This window comes from Astyanax mexicanus, chromosome 1, assembly GCF_023375975.1.
Source record: "Astyanax mexicanus isolate ESR-SI-001 chromosome 1, AstMex3_surface, whole genome shotgun sequence".
Classification (NCBI taxonomy): Eukaryota; Metazoa; Chordata; class Actinopteri; order Characiformes; family Acestrorhamphidae; genus Astyanax; species Astyanax mexicanus.
In genome coordinates, this window is record NC_064408.1 from 74,347,026 (window position 1) to 74,364,690 (window position 17,665).

At 38.9% G+C, this 17,665-nt stretch overlaps 2 protein-coding genes across 3 annotated transcripts in view; both read right to left on the reverse strand.

The window, feature by feature from the left end:
• Window positions 1–13,978, reverse strand: part of pak6b (p21 protein (Cdc42/Rac)-activated kinase 6b) — a 32,480-nt gene extending 18,502 nt beyond the window's left edge. Inside the window, exons 1-3 of one of the 2 annotated variants that reach the window (XM_049483049.1) lie at window positions 13,855–13,978; window positions 10,348–10,811; window positions 1,239–1,332 (exon numbers count right to left, since the gene is read on the reverse strand). The gene's annotated coding sequence lies outside the window, so the exon portion shown is untranslated. Of the gene's footprint in view, window positions 1–1,238; window positions 1,333–10,347; window positions 10,815–13,854 lie in introns of both variants that reach the window. The other variant, XM_049483053.1, reaches the window with a different exon arrangement.
• Window positions 13,979–14,831: 853 nt separating this feature from the next.
• Window positions 14,832–17,665, reverse strand: part of bub1ba (BUB1 mitotic checkpoint serine/threonine kinase Ba) — a 30,262-nt gene continuing 27,428 nt past the window's right edge. The window contains exons 12-16 of the mRNA XM_007238370.4: window positions 16,988–17,146; window positions 16,559–16,695; window positions 16,149–16,296; window positions 15,936–16,051; window positions 14,832–15,789 (exon numbers count right to left, since the gene is read on the reverse strand). Coding sequence (XP_007238432.3) covers window positions 15,645–15,789; window positions 15,936–16,051; window positions 16,149–16,296; window positions 16,559–16,695; window positions 16,988–17,146 — 705 coding nt within the window. The 3' untranslated portion in view covers window positions 14,832–15,644. The remainder of the gene's footprint in view (window positions 15,790–15,935; window positions 16,052–16,148; window positions 16,297–16,558; window positions 16,696–16,987; window positions 17,147–17,665) is intronic.

A 17,665-nucleotide genomic window follows, 5' to 3' on the forward strand; every position in this document is an offset into this window, starting at 1 on the left:
CAACATGTTGATACACTGTGTCCATACATGACTAACGTCTGTAGGCTGCATCCGTGTTTATTTAGGTCAATCAATATTTACTCACAAGTGAACATTAAACAGTGGGAAATAGACATTTGCAATAGAGCTGACATTAAGATAAGGGTTTATTACAGTTCAGAAGGTGATAGCTTATCACAATAGTTGATACAAAAATGATATTAGTCAGCAAAAAGAGAACATACATTATATATACAACACGGGAAAAAATTTAAAGACCACTTCAGTTTCTAAATCAGTTTCTTTGATTTTGCTATTTATAGGTATATGTTTGAGCAAAATGAACATTGTTGTTTTATTTTAAAAACTACGGACAACATTCAAATAAAATTTCAAATAAAAATATTTTCATTTAGAGCATTTATTTGCAGAAAATGAGAAATAGCTGAAATAACAAAATAGACGCAGAGTTTTTAGACCTCAAACAATGCAAAGAAAACAAGTTCATATTATAAAGTTTTAGAAGTTCAGAAATCAATATTTGGTGGAATAACCCTGTTTTTTAATCACAGTTTTTAGGCACCTTGGAATGTTCTCGTCCACCAGTCTTACACACTGCTTTTGGAGAACTTCAGCTTGGTTTGATGGCTTGTGATCATCCATCTTCCTCTTGATTATAATCCACAGATGTTTAATTTAGTAAAATTAAAGAAACTCATCATTTTTGTGTGATCCCTTATTTTTTTCCAGAGCTGTATAAAATAGATATAGTTTCTATGCAGTTAATTTCTAGATGTTAGAAGGACTAACCACATCCATTTTAACTTAATGAAAACAGATACGCTACATTCTGCAATTAATATGATGAGACCAATAGAATGCAATATGTCATTTATCACAGGGAGAGGGAAAAATCTGCAACTGTTTGAGAATACAGAAATTGTAAAAAAATAATTTTAATGATGAAAACATTTACTCCCACAACGTGCACTGAAGATTATAGATCAATTACCACACACTCCTGCCATATGGAAACATATTATATTTGACAGTTTTATGTAAAACGAATTACATCAAAACTTATAATTTACATTAACTTCCCACAGATGTAAAGACTTTTGTTTTTAAAAAAATACTGAACTACACCCACTTCAAAGGAGATTCAGAATATAAATGCAAAATTAATGCAAATACATGTTGCCACATGTCACCACCATACAGTAAATGCTTAAACAATGAATGAGGTCACAGCACTTTACCTGTGTATTTCGGTCACAGCTGAAATTCTAACGGTAGACGTCTCTTACAGTGATGAGACCCATCATCCTGCCTTTATGTCCATTTCAACGCAACCTGGAGATAAGAGTACACAGTAAAAATGTGTAAGGGGAGGAACTGCATGTCTGCACACTTTCCTTCATCTCTGTCTCTCACACTCTTTTCCAGTGTTTAATTAAAGGGAGTGGTGGAGCGGAGCACACACAAACAGCAGGATTTAATAAGACCTTGTTGAAGAGGATGTGCACATAGTCAGTGTGAAAAGAAGTTTAAGAGTCACTTCGATAGTCATAATGTTCTTTAAATAATGACATTTGGGGGGTTGCCTAGACTAATTGACCTGTCCACTAGCTGATCAGAAGATCCACTAGTCGCTGCAGTGAGCAGCTTTCAAGTAGTTGAAATGAAAAAGAAAAAAAACAGCAGCAGTTATATTTCTTTTGAACCAAGCTATATAATCATACGGTCATCATATAGTACAATGCACTAAATGTGAACATTTTCACAGAGATAAAAGGTCACAGTGTATCACTCATGAACAATCTATGAAGATCTTCTCACAATGTGAGAATGCTGAAAATGACCTTTAAAAAAGTGAGTCATTATATTTAACTGCACAAGAAAAATCATTCCTGTCACTTTTGTTCCATCCACTGAGAGAGGGGAGGTGTAAAGTAAAGTTCTGTGCTACTCTGTTAATGTATTTATTTACTTTATTTAAATGTGTAGCCTTAGAAGCACTAGCCTTAGCCTTAGAAGTGCTGGCTTAATTTAGAGTCTATGTTTGGCTGTTATTTAAAATCAGACATGTATAAAGTACTAGAGACCCAGACTTTAGTAAAACTACAATTGCTCTATCAAAAAAAGTGACTTGAGTAGAAGTTGAAGTGTTCTTTAAGCTCCACACTTAAGTCGAAGTACCAAAGTATTCAACAATTTTGTATTCAAGTATTGCAATTAGTTTATTCTAAAATTAATACTTAAGTACTGAATGTAAAAGAATAAGTATTGTGTAGTTATGTTGTTACAACAGAAAGCAGTGGAAAGTTCACTGCTCTGGCTTTAGTGATAATGTGAGTTTGGAATAAATTTTAACATTTTTATAATTGTAATAAGTAACAATGTAGCATATAAAAATGTATCAGAGTAAAAGTATTAAACTCATCCAAAATATACAGTGAAGTAAAAGCGGAAGTAGGAGAAAAAAAAAACTCCAATAGATACAGACATGGCATTTTAGTACTAGCATAAACAGGTGCATCCCAGAAAAATCTTATAGCACTTCATGCTTCCATCTGCTGAAAACTTTTATGGAGATGCGAATTTCATTTTCCAGCAGGACTTGGCACACTGCCCAAACTGCCAAAAGTACCAATTGGTCTTATATAATATTCTAATTTTCTAAGACACTAACTTTTGTGTTTTCATTGGCTGTAAGACATAATCATTAACAATAAAAGAAATAAAAACTTAAACTAAACAAAATTTACACAAATCCAACTTCATAAATTCCTGCTGAAACTAGTCAAAGCTGTGACCACTCCGTTGACACTTGCAATCTTTCAGCAGGATTTCCTTTATTTCCAGACTCTGTTAGCTGACATTACCACAGCTTTGCCTGTATATAAAAGAGCAGCATAATTTGATGAGTTAGTAAGATTAAATGGGGGAAAGATAGCAGGTGCTAGGCTTAAAGCTAACCATAGCTTGCAGAGACAGTATTTAAAGAAACCTATCGGTTCCCCTTGTGCTGCTACCTTGTCGTGGTGGGGAACCTTGCGTGTCTCTGTGACCCGGATAGCTATACCGGCGGGGGCTCTGCCCCTAGTAGGTTCAACCATGTCGGGCAGGTACTCCAGGTAGAGGCCAGACAAAAAACAGCACCTGGTCCTCCAGGTTGGGGGTTGTGCGCGGGGCCAACAACCCCACCACGTAAAAAAGAATACCGTTACGGAAACTTCTACGAAATGCAATACTATTAAGGATCTTACAGTAGACCCCAGCCAACCTATTGGCATTATGACCGTTCTTGATGAAAGCCTCCAACAGGAAGTCAGGAGCGCGATGGCTAGTCTACTGGGACCCAAAACCACGATCCGCTTGGGTGCATGGAATGTCCGTACCATGTTCGACACATCCAAAACAGCTCAGGTCACGAGTGAAATGAGAAGATACAGGCTGGACATCCTAGGAATAAGTGAATGCCGATGGACCGGCTCTGGACGCCAGGTGAGGAGCGATGGCACAGTTATCCTGCACTCTGGGCACCCCGATCAACACACACGCGGCGTGGCACTCATAGTTTCAAAAGAGAAGGTCAACACCCTGCTGGACTGGGAACCCCTCGGCGACAGGCTGATCAGAGCGCGCTTCAACTCCATGCACTGTAAGCTCACCATCATTCAGTGCTATGCATCAACCAATGAAGCAAATGAGGAGGAAAAAGACCAGTGGTATGAAAAGCTACAGCAGACAGTCTTTAAAGTTCCCCAACATGACATGTTAGTGATCATGGGTGACATCAATGCCAAAGTGGGAGCTGATAACACAGACTGTGAGAGAGACATGGGGAAGCACGGGTGCGGTGTGATGAACGATAATGGTGAGCGACTTGTTGACTTCTGCATGACCAATAACTACGTCATTGGTGGCACCATCTTTCCACACAAAACTATCCACAAACTCACATGGAAGTCACCTGATGGTTCCACCATCAACCAGATCGATCACATCCTGATGAACGGAAAGTGGCGCAGATCTCTTCAAGATGTTCGAGTTTACCGTAGAGCCGATGTGAACAGTGACCACTACCTTTTAACAGCCATCATCAAGCTGAAATTAAGGAAAGCGCAAAAGCGGAGTCAACATAGGAAACATCTTGACGTAGCCAAATTAAGATGCCCCAAGACCAACAAAGAGTTCTGCCTGGAACTGAAGAACAGCTTCAGTGTTCTCGCTAAATCTGTAGACGAAGACTTGAACACACAAGACAAGTGGGAGAACATCAAAAAGTCTTACGTAGGGGCAGCCACCAAAGTCCTGGGCTACAGAAAGAGAGGGAACAAAGAATGGCTAACACCTGGCACCTGGCAAAGAATTGAAGAAAGAAAACAGCTGAAAGCAAAGATGCTTAGCACAAAATCACCCAGGCTCCATGAGCAGGTCCAGAAAGCCTACAAGGATAAGGACAGAGAGGTAAAGAAGAGTGCAAGGAGTGACAAAAGGGCTTTTGTTGAGGACCTAGCAGAGAAAGCTGAGTGTGCAGCTGCACGGGGTGAGTTGAGCACAATTCATAAGATCACCAAGCAACTCTCGGGCAAGTACACCAGCCAGTCGGCCCCTGTTAAAGATAAACAAGGTAACATCCTCACCACTGAGAGTGATCAGATCCTGAGATGGGTTGAGCATTTCCGCGAGGTACTCAACTGCCCTGAGCCAGAGGATCCTGCTAACCCCTCACCAGCAGAACGTGTCTTTGACATCGAGACCACCCCCCAAGTAAGGAAGAGGTCAAACTTGCCATCAAAGCCTTGAAAAATGGGAAGGCCGCCGGCATAGACTCTGTTCATGCAGAAATGCTTAAAGCCGACCTTAATACCTCAGTCAATGTGCTTACTGATCTCTTTAAAGACATCTGGGAGAAGGAAGTAATACCCCAAGACTGGGACAAGGGCCTGATCGTCAAACTCCCCAAGAAAGGAAACCCCCAAAATTGTGACAACTGGAGGGGCATCACGCTGCTTTCAGTACCATCTAAGGTCTTCTGTAGGATTTTACTCGCAAGAATCGAGTCCGCTATTGATCAAGAGCTACGACAGGAACAAGCAGGGTTCAGGAGAGGAAGGGGTTGTATAGACCAGATCTTCGCTCTGAGGAACATCATCGAGCAGAGTGTAGAATGGAACACTCCCCTATACATCAACTTCATCGATTTCCGCAAAGCCTTTGACAGCCTACATCGTGACACCCTGTGGAAGATTGTTAGGGCCTATGGAGTTCCTCCGAAACTGGTCACTCTCATAGGGACATTCTACCGTCACTTTGAATGCAGAGTCATTGTTAGTGGTGAGCCTTCTACATGGTTCACTGTGGAGTCAGGTGTGCGGCAAGGGTGCACTATTTCACCCATTCTCTTCCTGATTGCCATAGACTGGGTTATGCGGAATACAACTGACAGACCCAGGGGTATTCAGTGGACTTTGTTCTCCCAACTGGAAGATCTAGACTTTGCTGATGATCTTGCCGTCCTTGCATCAAAGTACATTCATCTGCAGGAGAAAACTGATAGACTAAACAAATTTGCCCAACAGGTAGGACTGAACATCAATACGTCCAAAACCCAAGTGATGTGCATAAATGCCACTCCAGACACACCAATCACAGTGAATGGGCAGGCTCTCGATTATGTGGAGGACTTTACCTATCTGGGAAGTCTTGTCAGTAAGGACAATTCTGCACAAAAAGACATTAGAGCAAGACTCGGTAAGGCACAGGGTGCTTTTGCTAGTCTAGACAAAATCTGGAAGTCTAAGCAATATAGCTTAAGAACAAAGATCCGACTTTACAACAGTAATGTGAAATCTGTATTGTTGTACGGTTCGGAGTGTTGGCGAGTAACATCAAATGACATGAAAAAAGTCGAAGCCTTCCACAATGGCTGCCTCAGGAAACTCTTTCAAATCTTCTGGCCTGAAAAAGTATCCAATGCACATCTATATAAGAAGACCAAATGCAACAGTGTGGTGCTACAGATCAAACGCAGCCGATTCCAATGGCTTGGGCATGTTCTCAGGATGGATCAAGACCGCATTCCCAAGATCGCACTACGATGGACCCCACCGGGGAAGAGGAAGCAAGGCCGGCCCAAGAACACCTGGCGGCGTACGGTGACAGCTGAGCTAAAGGAGATGAATCTAACCTGGCGCGAGGCACAACATGCTGCTCAAGACAGGTCCAGATGGAGGCAGATCGTCGAAGCCTTATGTCCCATCTGGGAAGAAGAGGATTAAGAAAGAAGAAGATCGGTTAAACGTGCCCTCTACGAAGTGTAGCACTGTTCAGAAGATTACAGTCAACGGCTGAGCATCTCTTCATCTCTCAACAATAATACAGCAACACAAATACTACTAACACTAATTATACTGTAATTCTTGTTAGGGTAGGTGGTGCTGTGCAAATACTCTGTCATGGTGATTCATACTAACAAAATAAAGCTGAGCTTTTCATTTTGCACTGTAGTTTTTTTCTTGAATAAATTAAGCACTGACTATTCCTCAGCCTTCACTTAATAATGTAGAGTATGCTGTAATGCATGCTGCGACTTGATGCGTGCTGTCTTGACTAGAGATTAGTAGGCAGATGTTTAACTCATAAAAAATGCCTTACTTGATCATTACTCTGACTACTTCTTCTCATGTCTCACAGTACAGTTTCTGCTGAACCCTCTCACTGGTTGAACCACTGTGACAAGGAGATATGAGCTTTTAGACAGTGCTGACACGTAATCTGGAGAAACACCCAGTCTTTAAGACTTGCCTTCCTGAAGCTTGTAGCAGCCAAACAGGTTCTGTATCACATTATCTGGGCCATCTCCATCATAAGCTTTGTTTTTTGTAACAGTTGTAATTCAAATCCCAGAGGACAGTAGAGAATGCATTCAGTCCCCAGGCCTTTAGAATATTTCTTGAAGACAAGTTAAGAAAACTAGGTGAGACCTGCAGGTAGACTCAGAATGAATCACAATATATTGCTGACGTTGCTTATTGCACAAGAGGAGGACAAGTTATAACATAGCAAAAATAGTGAGATCAACACAGATCTACCTAAACCAAAGAACTCTAGTTAAAAAAAACATGCTGTAAGTTTCTAACATAGAGAGAAAAAAAAACTTTAAGCATTTTTGAGATTTAAGCCATTCTGGTTCTAAACACAATTATCAACAAGGGTTCTGTACAACACTAAAGGCACAAGGTTTCTTCTCTAATATTAAAAGAACCATGTAAGTAGTATGGTGTTTTCACAAGTATAAATCTGGGTTCAGGTGATTGTTAACATTGTATGCATTTGATCCAGTTAGTTTTGGTTTCACACTGCAGATCACTGATTATTGAGGAGTTTTTAATTATTCTGGCATCATCATCTGCATGGGCTGCATTATCCTATACTTCACATTGAACGGTTTGGTAAAATCAAATTTAGTCAATTCTGTGAGTTGCCTTCCCAGGTGTTGTGTTTTAAATTTTGACCCCCTGCAGGAATTTGACTCCCTTTAACATGCATCACACAGCAGAATATAATAAGTGTTTACCATCAGATTACCCTCAGATTATTTTTTTTTTCTATTTATCGATAAAGATCAATCTACAGTTACAGTAGATACAGGAACTACCAGCCTGCGTTTTTCATGATGCACATACATGCAAAGAGTAGAAGGATTTTGTCCTGAACCTTTCCTTTTTATTCTTTTGTTGTTTAATGGGTGATGGCAGCCTGCCTCAACTTTGTGTAATTGGTCTGAATAATTGATCCATGTAGAAATGTCTTTAGATACTTCAAATCAACTAAACCATGGTCTATTTTATCCAGGCTGAAACCACATTTTTGGTCAGGCCAAATTCTGGTTCTGTGGTTTGCAGCATCTTTTGCACCTGCTATAAAACCTATGTTTGAACCAATCTGAAAAGTCTGAAAGTCCTGAACAAACAATGGTAATGTTACAGATGCTACACTGTAACATTAACTTAAACCTGAGTAGAAAAAAAGTTGGAAATGAAAGGTGTTTTTTGAGATACAATACAGAAGAACCTCATATGGTTTCCTTAAAAGAAATAAAAAATAACCCTTATTCATATTAAGTTAATAGTATACAATAGTATAATATTCAGATTATATGCTCCCATAATAAAATGGTTTCTTTGGATAAAAATATATGTGGATTGAACCATGGGTATTTAAATAATGGCTTAAATAGTTGAACGATCTTCTCTATGGTGGAGAAACAGATGTTTTTGGTTCTATACAGCATCAAAATGGGTTTTGCTACTGTTATGTGTCAAAAACATTTTGAAAGTATATAGAGCTGTCATTGTAAGAGTTTAGGTTTTTAAACATACAACAAAGTTTCTTTACACTTTAAATTAGGGCTGGGGCGACGCGTCGACATAATCGACGTCATCGATTACAAAAATACATCGATTTGCATAACGTGCGTCGGCGCGTCGTAAACATGGCGGCGCCTGTGGAGAGCATTAGAGGTTAGATCGGGCCCAAAAATTCCAACTGGCTGTTTTCGGGCTGTTTTAATGAGCGTTTTAATGAGCGTTTTAATGAGCGAGCGCGAGCGCTTACAACTGACACCGCGGACCGCGAGGTGCCGCCGCGTTTGTGCCGAATCCGACTCTCTGCTGAATCTGACTCCCGCTTCGCGGACAGAATCGGCACAACACCCCCGCTGTAGAACTGCGGTAGTGAAAACAGCGCTTATAAATAAATTAGTTTAGTTTCACTTTCAGTTTTCGTTATTTTTTTTTAAATAAAAATATAATTAAAAAACAGACGCCTACATCTCGGACTATTTTCTGGAGCCCGGGTCGGATTTACGGGCGGGCCTCGGGTCATGTCGGGTTCGGGCAGAGAATCTAAGCTCTAGAGAGCTTGGACTCCGGAGAGCAATCTCCAGCTACAAAAAAACGCCAGCGGGCATCTAAAGTTTGGGAGCATTTCACGCAAAAGGGCAACAATGTGGTCCTCTGCCATACGTGCAAAAGGAGCACTTGAAGCGCAAACATCCAGGAGCACTATGTCAACAGGGTCACACAGTAAGTTGCCGTTTACATCAGGGTCTCCGCGGGTGTCCTTAAAAAGACTTAAGGCTGTCTACCAAAGGTTTTAAACCTGCCACAGGCAGAAATTATACATTTTTGGTTTATATTTGTGCATGGCATTTCGCAGTTTCCAGAAACAGTAGCATTATTCATAGGTTCAGGTGTTTAGCTAAGCTAGCTGCCTTAAGTTATTTTAGCTAGCGCCGTCGGCGCTGCGGTGTCACACCGTTTTCTGTCACCGTCGGAATTTTGTGACCAGTGCTCACGGTTATGAGCGTTCATTGGCAAAACGGAAGCTTTCTATACCTGCACCTTACCCTCAGCCCTAAACTGAACCGTTTTGGCCAGTCGGGGTAAACATTAGAAACGAACACGTTTCGAATCGGCCAGTGCACCGGTCTGCTGAGAACTACTTGCCAGTGGTCACAAAATCTAGCGGTCACAGAAAACAGTGCAACACACGGTTGTGGTGTATGGGAGCTTATCCATTTTTAGCGTTATAGATCTAAACAACGTGCTGTACATGTAAGTGATTATAAGTGTGGGGTTTGGTTTAGTAGGCTTGTGTTGTTGTTGTTGTTGTTGTTATTATATATAAATATAGTAATTTATCGTTTGCTTTAAAACGTAAAATAATTATTTAAATATGTTTCTCAATGAATAGATTAGTCGACTAATCGAAAAAAATAATCGTTAGAATAATCGTTTAAAAAATAATCGTTAGGGACAGCCCTACTTTAAATACACTAAAGTGCATTGCAAGATCATGTAAAGAGTATTTTGGCACCTTCCTTTCAAATACTGTAAGTCCACTGCACACATCAGTTGCTGTTAATGCAAGGTACAAAATGCACTTACAAAAGTACTAATCACAGCACGAGAGATATTCTAGAAATTCTTGACCATTCAATCCCTATACTTATCTAGACAATCAAACTATACCATTCACCAGGGATAATATGACCACTAAATCCGCAAAACACAGTAGTTTGAATCTTAATCCAGTCGTTCTGCAGACTTCAAAGCCAGAACACAATCAGGTTCTTCAACAGTTCAAGCTGCAAAAGCACAATAGGGACTGTATATCTGGAGATCTTGTGCTCAAGAAGTGAGCATGGTGGAGATAGAAAAGTCCAACCATGATTTGAAGCAAAAATACCAAACTTCAAAAAACAATCAGGTCTAAACTTTTGTTTTAAACATCAGACGATGAAGCGCATGTAAAAGATAATTAAACAAAGTAAAGATCATATGCTGAGTCACTAACCTCCACATGTCTTCTTCTGCTCTTCTTCTCATTCTCCACGGTCACATGGCCTTCTTGAAGTTTTCACCAGCCTACCTTTAGTCAAAGAGGTTTTTGAGAACCTTCCCCCCTTCTCAAAGCTACCTTAACCAAACAGAGAAAGAGAGTGAAAGAGAGCAAAAGAGAGGGAGAGAGAATGAGACTAAGAGAGGGATAGAGAAAGAATAGGTATTCCCTTTCTGTCAGGAATCAGGTAGTAGGCTTGTAGAGAAGACTTAGTAAAGTTGTCCACTTAGTCACATCCAGCTTCACACTGTCTGGCTGCGTCTTGCACACTCACTCACACACACACACACACACACACACACTGCCAGTTGCTTCAGTCAACATGCACTGCACAGGCCACCACATGTTGGGATGAGTTGGGCGGGTTCTTCCCTGGAGGGTGAGTAAGGCTGGTGGAAGCAGTCTCTGTTGGAGCTGATCTGCTATCAGAACAGACCTCTCACATATCTGCTGTAATCACGTCTGCTGGAGTTATCATCAAACAGGAACGGTAACATACTGATGCCATCCATTCTCTCTTAAATACAGTATAAAAGGATTCTTTGGAGAATTAGAAGATTTATTTTTGCTTAGCTAAAAGAAAATTTTAATTTTACACTTTTTTGTTTTATGCTGTATCACAAATAGCACAACAAGAATATTTTTCTTATATTTTAATATTTTGCTCTAGAAATCAGGTCAGTACGGATCCCCTAAAGGGACTAAGTGGTGAGCACCACATACTTAGTGGTGAGCACCACTTACTAAGTGGTGGTGAGCACCAGATAATGGTAGCTAGCAAGCTATAGTTTAAACTGGCATATGTTTCACAGAAAAATAATAATCCTGCATAGCTAACTAGGTTAGGAATGTTTTAGCTAGGTAGCTAATGGTAATGGTAGCTAACGCACGCACACACACACACACACACACACACACACACACACACACACACACACACACACACACACACACACACACAGAGCCTACTTTCACCCAAGCCTACTGTATATTGTACAGAGAGCAATAAAAGCCTTAAAGCTAAGCTAACTTAGCTAGCATTAGGTTAGCTAGCTAGATCTTTGCAAAAGCAGCCTACATTAGATCACAAATGGCAGCTAAATAAATATGATTTTAATAACTAGATGGAGGATTACAGAGCATGTGCACAGCACAACATAGCAGTCTGTGAAGTCTGGTACAGACAAGTGAATATACTTAGTATGTGGTGCTCACCACTTACTTTCTGGTGCTCACCACTTACTATCTGGTGCCCACCACTTTTTACATATAAAAAAAATACACCACGTCCCTTCAGGGGCCCCGTAGGTCAGAACTACACTGCCCGGCCAAAAAAAAAAAATTAACCACCTGGATTTAAGTAAGTAAATGATATGGGATTGATGCTGCAGTTGGTCAGGTTTAGGTTCAGCAACAGTATGCGCTGAAAGAATGAGGTCAGCTGACTCCCTGAATATACTGAATATAGACCAGGTTATTCCATCAATGGATTTTTTTTCCCTTGATGGCACGGCCATATTCCAAGATGACAATGTCAGGATTCATGGAGCTGGAATTGTGAAAGAGAGATTCAGGAAGCATGAGATCATCATTTTCACACATGGATTGTTCACCACAGAGTCCAGACCTTAACCCAATTGAGAATCTTTGGGATGTGCTGGAGGAGGCTTTGTGCAGCGGTCAGAGTCTACCATCATCAATGCTGTAAGATCTTGGTGAAAAATTAATGCAACACTGGATTGAAATAAATCTTGTAACATTGCAGAAGCTTATCAAAACAATGCTACAGTTAATGCGTGCAGCAGTCAAAGCTAAAGGATCCAAACAAGTATTAGTGTGTGACCTTTTTTTTTGGTGGCGACTTTTTTTTTTTTTTTGGCCAGGCAGTGTAGTTACTAAATGGAATATGAAACAATTCTTTGAAGGGTTCAAATGTTTAAATGGTTGAAATGGTAAAACTTTAGATGCAAAGAATACACTTTTAAACAGAGCTAGTTTATCTTTAGCACTAACCCAGTACACCTACATTCTGTAAATAAGGTTAGATGTTGACACATTCACACACTGTCCTGTAGAACCTCAGGAGGTTCAGAATGTGTCACTTATGAACTTAATGAGTTAAAATGACTGAAAAAAGTGCTGTAAGGAACTGTACATGTCTCTTAAATGGTCTGTGACACATCAAGATGGACACATCAACATAGAATAAACTAGTTCTTCTATGGTCTAAGACATCCAAATAATACAATACTGTGCCTTTTAGCCATCAAAATGAAAAAAAAAAAATGTTGGACTACTCATCATATATGTAAGACTACATTCTCATTTCCCCAGCTTATTTTTATTACTTAAGTGTACTAATGATTATTTTTGTACTAATCTTGTTAATTAGTAAGCGGTTATTTCTGCCATGTCCTCCATCACTTAAAAAAGAATCAAACAACTAACTGTGGGATTTAATATGGCAAGTAATTACTAATATCTGTTGTTTTGGGGCTCTTTTGGGGACACAGACCAAATTTAATGTAAACTGTGTAAGTGAGCCCAATTACCCCTCTCTCACTGCGTTTCTGTCCCCAGCACTTTGTGCAGTGTGGTGCTTTAACAAATAAATAATTATTCAACACTGATATCTGTAGTCGACAAGAGTGACAGGATGGTGACCGGGTGGGCAATTTTAGTAAAAAGTGGGATTTAATGAAAAGGTGGTTGATCTAGAGTCGCAAACTTTTTAAACTGTTCATAGTGATGGTCACTGATGTCAAAAGTTACTTTCTTAAAGGGGCGGAGTTATCCCATGGTGACAGGGTGGACAGGGAATTTACAAAAAATTTAAATAGCTTAATAAATGGCTTGTTATGTTGGTACTGACCCAATTATTGTTCATTTTACATGTAGAATCTTCTAAAGGCCTGAGACAAATGTGATAGCACCAGAGTATTAATGCTGTTTTACCACTACCTGATCCACCCCCACATGCAAAAGCCTTAAAGAACTAAGGAGCAAGATTACAGAGCATAATCTAGTAAAGATTTTTATTACTTTTGCAAATTACTGGTTGTTTTTATGGGATTTTGGTATAATTATATTAATCTGCGTCTCTGAAGGTAGTTGGATATTTAAAAAGAAAACAACATTTGTCATCCAATAAAACTTTTTTTTCTTCATTCAAATCCAATGTGGCATTTATGACACACCCTGGAGCCACGTTGTGCTTAGCTTAAGCCTACGATCTGTACAGACATGCATACACACACACACACACCACAGTCAGCACAGCAAGCCACACTACCCAAGCAGTAACTGGAGAAGCCTTTCCACAATAATTCACCTGAATATGTAAACTCAAGTTCAAAGTTCAATTGAGTTAACCCATGAGGCATGTTTACAACATAAAACACCACCTTCCGCACTCTCAACACATTCAAAAACTAAAAAAACGAAATCAGTTACAGTACTCACAAGTTTAAGACCAAAATCATGAGGTACAGTTCCTATTCTTCCGATTGTTGCTATACATTCCAGACATGTGACTTGATTTGGGGTGGAGTAAGGAGGAAAGACAGTGATATAGTCATATTCCACCAGCAGCTCCTTGTCTCTGCTTTCGCCAGGGAACTTATCATTTAACTAGCAAATGAGGAGTCTAGGTCCCAGCAAACATTAACTCACTGTGAGATGCAGCACCTGCAGCTTTAGCAGCCTCAAGGCTGACTTTAAAAGCGTTGCCTGGAGAAAGTACCTATAAATCTTATTATCAAATTTGCAAATGTGCTTAAATGCCCTGTGTTCAAAATACAAGAAAAGCAAGAAATAGAGACTTAATCATTTGCTCCCTGCTCTATATCTCACTTAGTTAGAAGGCAGTGTGGTGTCTCTGTATCCTAATCAAAAGGAAAAAAAACATCCTGATGTTGCAAATATAATGGCAACTTGCAGCTAGCACTTTTACCCAATAAAACGGAAGGGGCCTTATGTTAGCGATCTATAGATGAGCCTTTAACCACACAACTTTTCTTTTAAGAAGTTTCAGTGTGTTTGGTATTATGAAGAAACAAAAAATGTTTTGCCTTGCACAGCTCAAAATGTGCAAAGACCATGCACTAATATTCTTAAATAATCATGGGTATTTTGGGGCGTAACATGCAATAAACAAATCAGCGTGACCCTTGCCATTCCCTTTTAAGAGTCAGATGACTTTGCTGGCTTGTTATTTTAACGATGCAGTGCTTCTGCACTCCTCAGCAGAGGTAACTGACCTGCCCTTTTAAACTGTGATGGTAATTTACAGGAACAGTAATGTTATTCTATTCTGTATTCTGTTCTTTGTTAAAGTAAAAGTTGGGTTTGTGCACTGCTGTGTGTTAATGAGTGGGGACACCTGCATTACTAACAGTTCATTATGGTTAATGTAAAACTGGTTCATTATAGAGACACTGTCATGTTTTCTCATGTTTTTTATTTATTTACAGGAATGTAGGATCACATTGTATATGAAACAAATGCATACAGTATGAACTCAAAGACATTCTGTAACATATACCACTTCTAAAAAGTACTTTATTAATTTGCCTTTTATAGCTGGACATGTATTTTAAAAATACTATTCATAAAACAATCCTTTGTAATAAATATAGCATAGTATTTTGCTACTTTAAGTTGCACTCACTGTGCATACTGCAAACAGTACTCTCTTAAACAGATTAACATGAACCTGTTTGCACCATATCCAACAGCAGCCATGTGCTGGAGTGGTATAAATCCCCCAGCACTGAGCTGTAGAGCAGTGGAACTATCTTCTCTGGAATGATTAATTCCCTCTACATAAAATTTATTTATATCTTGATGATCAATTCTCATACGACTCCACGTTTTATAGATCCAATAAATAGTGAATATCAAAAACGTATTCTGTCCTAACACTTTTACATTTCTAAAAAAAAAAAAAGTAATAAAAATCTTCCAAAAAAGGGAAATGAGCGTTTTAAGTATGCCACATCTTAATGAACATTATTAAAAGAATTCATTCAGCACACAGTAAAATATCAATTTAAAACAAAAAGCTTACTTAAAAATCATTAAGCATTAGTGTAACTGTATATTGTTTGCCAACTTGCTATGAAGTATTCATAAAAATTAATACATAAGAAACTCTTTTGATCAGAAGTTTAACAATGCATGAGGAGACAAAAGAATATATTTTTGACAGAAAAAGTAAAAAAGAGCAAAGAAAAACAGACAGACACCACAGATTACAGAGAAAAAGGACACTCCAAGTCTTCAAAGAGAGAATTCTTTAGTTTGTTGATGAGGTTGGACAAAACACACTCTGTTGGCTTGTCCTCTGGATTCAGTAGGTTATGGAAAAAATCTTCCCACATGAGACCAAGGGGTTCACTAAAAAAAAAAAAAAAAAAAAAAAAAAAAAAAAAACAGTTTACACTGTTAAACCAAAAAGGAAGAAAACTAGCAGCGAAACAAAACTATAATATAAAAAGAAAATATATATAAAAACTATATACTATATCCAGAAAACCAAATACCTGATGTTGCATCCAATGTCATCTGCCAATCTCCAGTAACAGTCTTCCTTAACAAACTTCATGTTATTTCCAACCAATAACAAATGCACTATTTCTGCAATGCCGCACAGATCAACCTAATGAAGGGAAGAAGTTTACATTTTTTCTTGGTCGCCTTATTGTACATGTAGCAACATTTTGTGATAAAAAAATTGATATGAATACGAGAGATACCTGGTAAGGAGAGGCAGTGGGCAACATTAAGCCTTGGCTAATGTACTTCTGAGCAGATGGAAGGGCTTGCACTGTTTTCACCTCAGGCTGTAGCTCAAGATCCAATGAGCTGGAGAAATCTGTCCCTATAACAACACTGTCTTCACAGCTGGAAAAAGAACAGATTATTAAGCAGAACATTCTTATCCTTATAGAAAAGTTACCAGTCATCTTAGAAATCTGTTTTAAAAGAAATTCCCAATTATAAAATCATCATTGGGAAGCCTTTAGAAGTTTTAGAAAAAGCACCAGTGATTTGTAAAAGCTTTAATAAAAAAGGCCAAATATTTTTTTCCTCAAAACATACTATATTAAGCAAAAGTAACAAATTCTGAAAGAACCAGTTAATAATTAGTGTAGATCAGCATTACCTATTGCACAGCATTAGCTCATCTGTCCTCAAAGCTCCATGAACGAGTCGACATGAATGCATCTGTTTCACCATTTCCAGCAATTGGACAGCCAAAAGTGGAACTTCCCGTCTATCTAGACCCTCCTCTAATAGGTCCTATAGGGAAACAGACACAAATGACATAAGAATATCAACGTTTATTTTAGGGATGCACAATGACATCAGAATTATATTGTTCTATTATCGGACGATTATTGTTTTTTTCCTTTTTTGAATTTATCAGCATATGCTGGAAAAGGACCAGGTGATGCTGGCCTCGCTTCTACAGCAAGGTTTAGCTGACTCCTTCTGGGTACAAATATTTTTTGACAATGAGGTCATAAGCTGTACTTGACACAAGCTGTAAAATAAACCTGTAACTTGATTTACAATAAAGAGAATTACATACCTGAATAGTCTTCCCCTGAGGAACCTTCCAGACTGTGAAAGAGCCGTTCTCATAGAGGTAGCAGGTGCTTTGAGCATGACAATGCTGAAGCTTGGAAGGCAGCCTGGCTCTCAGTTGGGAGCTAATGTAGAAATCCCAGGGTACTGCAGATTCATCCACCTGTACCAGAAGGTAGCAATGACGCACATCTAAACTTGTTCAATCTCCAGTATTCACAAATGAAATTCCCAGTGCTCAAAAGCTATGTTCATACAACAGGTAAATGTGGCCCAAATCCCATCTTTTACATCATATAACGTGTTTTTTTTTCCAGCAAGCTGGAACTAATTTCCTGTGATAAGCATTAAGCCATTTAAAGCTTGTGAGACTTTCAATCCTGACATGAAGCGATGTTCTTTTGAGCATGCGAGTCACTTATAAATGTAGCGGGCTCAGTGGTTTAATACCTGGTGCTAATTGAGATGTTGAAATATTTTTTTAATTGGGCGCCAGTTATTAAATTAATTTAATTAGATTAATCAATTAATTAATTAATTAATTAATCAAATTAATTAATAACACAAGACATCTCAGGGTGTGGTTTCTACAGGTAACAGAAATTTTCATAACCAAGTTATCCAGAAAAACACACTGAAATGACAGGTTTTGTAAAATAAAAGTATTTATTAAATCACACAG